This window comes from Zootoca vivipara, chromosome 1, assembly GCF_963506605.1.
Source record: "Zootoca vivipara chromosome 1, rZooViv1.1, whole genome shotgun sequence".
NCBI classification, from domain to species: Eukaryota; Metazoa; Chordata; class Lepidosauria; order Squamata; family Lacertidae; genus Zootoca; species Zootoca vivipara.
Window position 1 is genome coordinate 73,983,655 of NC_083276.1, and position 8,903 is coordinate 73,992,557.

General features: G+C 43.5%; 1 protein-coding gene across 1 annotated transcript; it reads right to left on the bottom strand.

The window, feature by feature from the left end:
- Positions 1-447: 447 nt before the first annotated feature.
- On the bottom strand, positions 448-7,736 carry TNNI2 (troponin I2, fast skeletal type). The gene is made up of 5 exons (XM_060276269.1): positions 7,590-7,736; positions 5,864-5,992; positions 3,664-3,753; positions 2,424-2,600; positions 448-899 (listed from the first exon to the last, which is right to left on the bottom strand). The coding sequence occupies exons 2-5, from the start codon at positions 5,984-5,986 to the stop codon at positions 804-806; spliced, it is 486 nt and encodes a 161-aa protein (XP_060132252.1). The 5' UTR covers positions 5,987-5,992; positions 7,590-7,736; the 3' UTR covers positions 448-803.
- Positions 7,737-8,903: the final 1,167 nt, after the last annotated feature.

The following is an 8,903-nucleotide window of genomic DNA, read 5'->3' on the forward strand; positions in this document are numbered from 1 at the left end:
CACCCAGAAAGCCTCTCTTCCTTTCGGTCTGTGGACAGAGCAAGGTCCTGAAGATAGGAGCTTTTATGGACATCTGATCTGCAGCTGAGTAGCTTGTTCACCCATTCAGTAATAGCTATTGCTGTTTTGTGATCATACAAGTGCCTCCTAAAATTGTCCCTAGTGCTCCAGAAACAGGTGGCTATGAGGCAAAAAATAATTTGGAGTGCAGCTGCAAACTTACTTACATTCAAACTCTGGGAACTCTTCTCAAAGGCAAGAGTTAATTCCATGGCACACATAATACAAAAGCACCTCAAGGAAGTCTTCTATGTTTGCATTGCAAAACAGCAACTGCAGTTTGTATCTGAGAGAGATCTATCTGCAGTTTCCATGTCAGGAAAATACAACACAGTCGCGGCACAAAGTCATTTTGCACCTCAGCCTCCCAAGGCTTACAAATTCAGCCACTCTTCCAAAGCTTTATTTACATCAGTTTAGTTGTAACAACAGGTCCTACCAAATTACAGGATTAATGACTGGATTGTTTCAGGTCATGCAGCTACCATTGTTGCAAAATGGGTTTTAACTTGACATTTCACAGCTCAAGACAATTGTCTTTCCAGCAATAACATGGGGTCAGGCTGCGGGTAGGGTCTGTAAGGTGGATTGCTCTATGAAATGCAACTGTGGCCTGAGGAAAGTCATCCCAAAAACAGCGCTGTAAAGGACTGGCAGAAAAGGAGGTGGCAGGATAGGTGGAAAAGGAGCAATGGGACTTGGATGGGGGATGAGGATTGGACTGGACAGCTGCATGGTTCCTATTACTCGCCGCCTTCAAACATCTTCTTCCTGCCCTCCATGCCAGACTTCTCCTCAATGTTCTTCCTCCAGTCACCCACGTCACGAAGATCCTTCTCCTATGGGAGGAAGGGGAGAAACATTCAAGCTTGGTCAATGTCCTTGAATGAAGGGCCACATCCATTTGCTTTTCCTTACACAGCCTTGCTTGACAGAGAGAATGCTACAAGCACTTGTGTATGAACATAGAGTGTCTGTTATATAGGGCCAGTTCACAAGCTCTCAGCCAGAAAGGTAGGCATTGGTATCTATGAATCCCAAAACAGCATAAAACTCAACACAAAACACAGCAAGACGTGAAAACTGATTACTCTTCTAGACACAATTCAGAGTCCTGGACACTATGGGTTGCACCCAGTGTTGGTCATACTGTGAGCAGACCCACCAAAATTAATAGACATGACTTACTTGAGGCCATGAATTGTTATGTGTCTGCTCTAAATAAAACAGAGTTGGCTACAACCTCATGATCAGAAAACCCTGGAAGTCAACTGACTCTACTGCTTTTGCAGTCACCTACTCTGGAAGCTATACGCCGGCTCCCTCGGCCAATAATGCGAGATGAGCGCGCAACCCCAGAGTCGGTCACGACTGGACCTAATGGTCAGGGGTCCCTTTACCTTTACCTTTACTACTTGGTTAAGCTGGATGCCCTTCCTGGTTCCTGCCATCTTCCGGCTATCTTAAAATGCATTTTTTTTAAAAAAAATTCACTGTTGTCTAATTGTGGCCTTTTTAAAATTCACCATTATCTCAGTAATGGTTCTTTATTACCATTGATATCAGTGTGCTTCTTGGAGATGTTCTACTTTGAGAAACCCACACAGCATGTTTCTTGCTGATTCATAGGAAGCAAACTGGTAGGTTTTCACTCTGACAGGTTTTGGTGGGAGTGGTGAGGGACACAGGAAAAAAAATTGCAGGGCTATGAATAGTTGACAGTTTTTCCTTTAACTGTGCACTGCTTGCCTTAAAGCTTCGTATTTTATTTTGGCTTTAATGGTGTTTTTTTAATCAATGCTGTAAGTTGCCTTGAGACTCTATTTGGAGGGGGGGAGGTAAAACAGAAGAATGAATTTATGTTATTTTACTTGTGATCTTTGGCTTTAAATTAATGAACAACCCTATGCACATCTGCTCAGAAGCAAGCCCCATTACTGTATGTTCAATCAGACATATTCCCAAATATGTTTGTACAGGACTGCAGTCTAGATTGGACTGAAAAGTCATTGCCTGCATTTGTGCACCTGCAGTTATAGTACTAGTAGCTACATACCTCCAAGAGGTAAAATGAAAAAAAAACTGACGTAATTTACTTAAGCATTTAACAATGTCCCCTTACTTCTTTGTTGCTAGTGTCAAGGAAATGAATGCAACAAAGAAGTAAGGGAACATTGTTAAATGCTAAACTGAGTAACTGGGTACTAAGGGGAGAAAAACTTGTAGGGCAGTAGATACCAGACCTAAACACAATGTGTCTGTGTCTTTGACACGTAGTTTCATTACAAATCAGGATTTGGGTAGACAGCTTTGCTAACACAGCAACATCATAGAGGGTGCTTCTTTTAACCCCCTTTAGATACCTTTTCAGTGTCTTCCTTCTTGACTTGCTTCAGGTTAGCTCTAAGATCCATGCAGACCTTGTGTTTGGAGCCCAGAAGGGCACGTAGCATAGCGTCTGCAGACATGCGGACTCTCTTCAGAGGTGGCCTCTTGAACTTGCCCCTCAGGTCAAACAGTTTCTGGCTCAAATCTTCAAGCTAGAGTGAGAGGCAGAGAAAGAAAAAAGTGCAAGGGTGGGAAAGGTGGCTGAAATTAGATTAGGGGGGATACAGCACAAAGCACTACTCAATTATAGGACACAGCCTGACAAAGTAAAGTATATAGAAATTACAGGACAGAAGCAGGCACTTGAGGTAAGGATACAAAGGGAACATACCGGTAGTTCTAGGAGTTACACTGAGGGTATCTGCAACTACTCTCTTCTGTGTGATAGCCCACAAATATACTACAAATATGTACTACAAATATATGGCAAAGACTGCATTTGATCCCAATAGTTGTGTCCTATTGCTCTGCTTCTGTTCTCACAAAAGAGGAACTAACCCTCCCACAGCTAATTTGAACATTACAAAACATCATTTGTTCCATGTCTCTTCCTCCTTTTTACACTTTTTAGAGAATTGGTGTCAATGTACCAATAGTAACAAGTAAACACTTTCTTCTAGGGGGGAGGTGACAGCATATTTGCATATTTTCTTGGTGGTTTCTTATTCTACTGAACACACATCATATATTTCAGGTATACCCTTAACCCAGAAAGTGAGACCCCCCGACAGTCTAGAAATGTTATTTTGAATCCATCTGTGGAATTTTGCCTTTGTTCAAGAGCAGGGGTCAGCAACCTTTTTCAGCCATGTCCATCAGACCAATGTGGGGGGCCGGACTATATTTTGAAAAAAAATATGAACAAATTCCTATCCCCACAAATAATCCAGAGATGCATTTTAAATAAAAGCACACATTCTACTCATGTAAAAACACCAGGCAGGCCCCACAAATAACCCAGAGATGCATTTTAAATAAAAGGGCACATTCTACTCATGTAAAAACATGCTGATTCCTGGACTGTCCTCAGGCCGGATTGAGAAGGTGATTGGGCCGCATCCGGCCCCGGGCCTTAGGTTGCCTACCCCTGTTCAAGAGCTATATACAAGAAGTTATTGTATCCTTCTGGACCCAACCCACTCTTTGGAAACAAAAGCAGAACAATGAAGCCTAGAAATTGAAACACACACTCAATACAGCACAGAGCTGGATTACCTCCTTAGTAGTTTTCTGTAACTTAACCTCTGTGTCATATCTTTCCTCATCAACCTCCTCTACCTTAGCATGAAGCTTTTTGCAAAATTCCTGTTGAGAAACAAGGAGAGATTATTAAAGAGGGTTGCTCAAACCCATATGGCATTTCCTCCCCAGTCTTTCTGTAGGGAAATCTATATTTTATGTGTCTTCCGTACAGAGGTCTAGATATACAGTTTCAGAAGTGGTCATAGTGAGTTCTTCAGTCCAGCTGCTTTTTTGAAAATATGAGAACCTAAATCAAGTGGAGAGCATTTTCAATCCTGTGACTGTCTGCTCAGATGTAAGTCTCACTAAATTCAGTGGGATTTACCCATCTGGGAGTCCTTTACTTTTACCTTTACCTACTTCCCTGGCAAATGTATGCATAGGATTGCAGAGTATAAATATAATAAATAAATGGGATTCTCTTTTGCCACTTCATGCTTTCTTTTGGATGGTGTGTGTGTGTGTGTGTGTGTGTGTGTGTGTGTGTGTGTGTGTGTTACTGAATTGCTAGTTTTGCATTAAAGTGTGCCCTGAACTCCAGCCAAGGAATCCTGATTCACACCTGATGGAATTTACAGATTAATTCTTTTTCTTTACTTACTTCTGTGGGACTTGGGTTTGTTGTCAAAGTAGAGCTAAGGAGAACGTGCCATGAGCACAAAATTTGTCATTGCATGATGGAATGCTCAACCCCCATTTCTGCCCCAAATGCCCCTTCAATCTGTTCTATGGGCTCCCCTAACCCTCCAGAGCAGATTTGGGGATGTTGTGGGGCATGAACAGGGCTGGATGGGGGGTATCCCATTGAACTAGTGCTAATCCTTACCCTATTACAACCACTTAGCTGAATACTGTCCTTAGTTCATAGATGTGTCCCTAGGATTGCATTCTCAGCCACCTCCTTCACTGGACCAGATTCCATTGCAGTACAGGAAACCTGCTATGTGGTTAGATGCAACATGGCTACCTGCATAGGCCCTGCTGAGGGATGTGAATTATTTTATCAAGAGATTATTGAGCATGTCATGAAATGTGCTGGAGGCATTTTTCTTGGCATGGTTGAGTCTGCTTTCCCTTCAGCCATCAGGGACAATGCTTCAGGGCTCAGTGACCAGGGGACTGTGGGACAGGAAGAGATGTGGGTGCAAAATTTTCAGGAAAACTTAAAGACTCTTGGTGTATCCAACGATAAACTGAAGAAAAGCAGCATACTTTTGGAAAATGCATTGTAGTTGCTTCTTCATACCTCATGATGTTAACACAGGTCAGTGACACACATAAACACTTTTTATAAAACAACAACAGCAAAGGGTTCTGTGACTTTGAAATGTGTATCTGATATAGGAGGCTCCCTTAGGCAGCAATTGTAAGCCAATATTCCTAGAAGTAAGCCCTACTGAACACTATAGGCCTTACTTTTGAATAAGCACGCACAGGGGTGGACCGTTGTTTAGAACAACAGTCACTCAATGTGCAGAAGCAATGACCAGGCCAGATAAATGGGCGATTCTGAGTGGGGGGGAAATCACATGGGAGCTGAACATGACAGGGTGTGTGTGTGTACAGCCCTAGAACTACAGTCCAACCTTACTTAAATGATGCCTTTGCTTCAAAAGCAACAGAGGAGCAAATAATCCATAAAAAATACAGTAACAAATGTTACAACTCAGTAGCTCAACCTTGATCACTAAACATCACTATGGATTCTGATAAAACGTCCTATGTCAGGTTTGAAAGGAACCTGGCGCCGTCCAGCTGTTTATGACCTCCAACTCCCATTATTCCAAAACATTGGCTAAACTGGCTGGGGCTGATGGGAGTTGGAGTCCAACAACATATGGAGGGCTACACTTCCCCTCCCTTGTTCTATGTAGTTGTTTCTACCAATGCCGTTGCATCATGTATGATCAGGCAAAGTTGTTAAGCACAGACGTGTTCTAAAAAAATAAAATAAAAATCACTGTCTGGACAGCGCTTCACATGCTCTGTGGAGACCTAGTGTGAAAGGAGATTTATCATTGACACAGGCATGCCCACACCTCTGGGTTTGAAGATTGTTTGGAACAGGCAATGGACTGAGACCAAACTAGAGGTGAATGAAATTACACCTTAGAACTGACATCCTGTGTTGCGGTTCTTGTGCAGCAGTGAATGGAGGAGATTAAATTGTTACCTGCAATTCTTGCATGGAACCTGGGAGTGACAGAGGTGGACAGTGCTCTGCAAGGTAGTTGGCTTTTTCTTGTTCTTTGGCTACAGCTTCTTTTTCAAGTTCACCAGCAGCAATCTGGAGCATAACACTCTGGAGGATAAAGTTGGGACAAGCACAATGACTGGGGGAGCAGAACGACTTCTCAAGGCAATCGTCATCATATACAATGATACACATACACCCACCAGGGTGAAGCGCTGGGCATAAAGAAATGGACTGGGCAGAGCCGGAATGGGCTTAATAGGGAAAGGGTAGGATGGGGTTTGGAAGCTGTGGCCCTCCAGATTTTATTGAACTCCCAACTTCTATTAACCCCCATCGGAATAGCCAACTGTCAGGGCTGCTGAGAGCTATAGGCCAACAATATCTAGAGCAGGGGTCAGCAACCTTTTTCAGCCGTGGGCTCAGACCTTGTGGGGGGATGGACTATATTTTTTGGGGGGGAATGAATGAATTCCTTTGCCCCACAAATAACCCAGAGATGTATTTTAAATAAAAGGACACATTCTACTCCTGTAAAAACATGTTGATTCCCAGAACAGGCACGGGCCGAATTTAGAAGGCGATTGGGCTGCATTCAGCCCCCGAGCCTTAGGTTGCCTACCCCTGATCTAGAGGTTCACAGGTTCCCCATTTCTGGTGTAGGGCCACGGCTTGTGCTCATGGCCAAGCTCTGCCATGAATTCACTAGGTGGTCTTGGTAAAGCCACTGCCCCTTAACTTCAGTATCCTGTGAAAAATGAATGCTATAATGATTGGATTCAGAGTCAAGCTAGTTGTAACAGCAGATGCTCTGTTTGCTTAAACATGCTGCTGCGCCAGTCTTGTAGAAAGAGAGGGTAGGCATTGATTTTAAGAATGAAAAGGGTTCATATGTAAGAGGTGCAAAACCATGCCTGCCCTCAACACACAAACTTGTGGATTATAGTTACAGGTAGGTAGCCGTGTTGGTCTGACGTAGTTGAAACAAAATAAAAAAATTCCTTCCAGCAGCACCTTAAAGACCAACTAAGTTTTTATTTTGGTATCAGCTTTCGTGTGCATGCACACTTCTTCAGAACTTGTGGATTATGTCCATGCAGTTTCTCTCCCTGAGCTCCTTTTTCCTCATATCAGCCTCGGTTTGGCGGGGGGGGGGACAACACTTGGGGGGGAAGGTGTGGTGGAGAAGTCTCAGCACCATCCATCTGCCCCCTTCCCTGTTGACATATGGGTGAGGGGGGCCTCTTCTACATGATTGTGGCAGCTCTGTGTCTAAACTGCCACCATTGCCATGGCAAGTGTGGGGCTGTTGTACTTGAAAAGTTAAACATGGCAGACGCTGTGAAGCAGAGGTGGGGACCCTGTGCCCCACCGATGTTGCTGAGCTACAGCTCCCCTCCAGCATTGCCAGTGGTCAGGAATGGCGGGAGCTGTCATTAAGCAATATCTGGAAGGCCTATCCATGCCGTCAAGCGCCTGACATTTTAAAAGTGCTCTTGTAGATGAATAGCAACAATAGAAAAGGGTCTTAGTGTGGAATAGTCAGGCCAATTTTCCGTAGATGTCAAGAAGCCCTTTGGAGAAGGGGCCACTCAGGCAGAGTTCAGTGCTGTGAGGCTTAGAGCTTTTTACCATCCACATCTCTTATCCAAGTAAGAAGGAAACAGAAGTCGTTTTGTTAGGAACAGTCAGAAAGAAAAGATACCTTGAGATGCTGCCGGCGGGCGGTGATTGCCCTCTTCCTTTTCTGAAATGGCAAAAAGCAAAATGAGAAAGAAGTGGGTTACTTAAGTGTTTTGTCCTTCTGACAGTCACAGCCACGGGATTTCTGCCCCTCCCCCAGGCATGTCTTTTGACATTGCTTCAAGAGGCAATTGGGTATAGATGTCAAGATTTGCCCTCGGTGCTAATTGGACCTTTTGCTTCTGCAAACTGGCTCCTCATAACAACAGCACATTCTATCTCTGGTGCTTTGGGGCAGAGGGAATAGCCATTCATGTTTTGAATAGCTCCCTGACCCGCTTGCTGTCCTTTCATTTGAGGGCATCCCATCCAAGTCATGAATGTTTAAGAAATCTGATAAGGTCACCACAGTATGGGGGCAGCCAGACCAGAATTTGGCCTTTTAAAAGTGACGTTTAAAGGCAATGGAAAGACTTGGCTTTACTGCACTAGGCTTTGGTCAAAATCTATCATTAGTGTTCCTACGTATGCTATGAGATGCTTCTTCCAGAAGCCCATTTTGTAACTCTTTCTCGTGCAATTTATCCCTATGGGAAAATCCATTTCAATACATGTGGTGGGGACTAAGCAAAAGAGAGGGAAAGTTTGCTCCCAAGTGAAAAGAAAAGAAACCAAATACACCAGCAAGAAAAGGAACCCATATGGTAAGTCCTGTGTGCTTAGACGGGCCCTTCTTCAGCTGCTCTAGATTTCTGAGGCCTAGAAGGTGGTTACAAAACTCAGGGCCTTTTTAGTGGTTTCCCCTGCACTATGAAACTATCCATCCAAGGAACTCCACCAAGACACCTCTCTTCTGACTGTTAGGGATCTGGTAAAATAATAATAATAATAAAACTTTACCCATAAAGCCCTTGAGGGGGGTTACCTAATTGTTAAGACTATAAAACTAATGTCTATTTGCTCTCCTTTATTAGTTGCTTAATTTTGATTAGTGGTTTTAATTGGATGGCTTTAATGGTTTTTAATAGTTCTGACTACAGTTTGCTATTTTATGTGTAAGCTACTTTAGGGATCCTTCTAGGTAAATAGGAGGGATGGGAAACACAAACAAACAAACAAACAAACAAACAAAGGCTGTTGTCAACAACAACAACAACAACAGCAACAACAACAACAACAACCTAACACTTAGGTCTCTCTGCAGATGCCCAGAGGGCATTCCAGACCCCACAATCTTCTCTAGAGTTGCCCTCCTTGCCTTGCCCTGCTAAAACTTTCTGCAGGTACACAAGATACTCTTTAATGTCCTAGAGTCCTAGACCAGGCATCCCCAAGC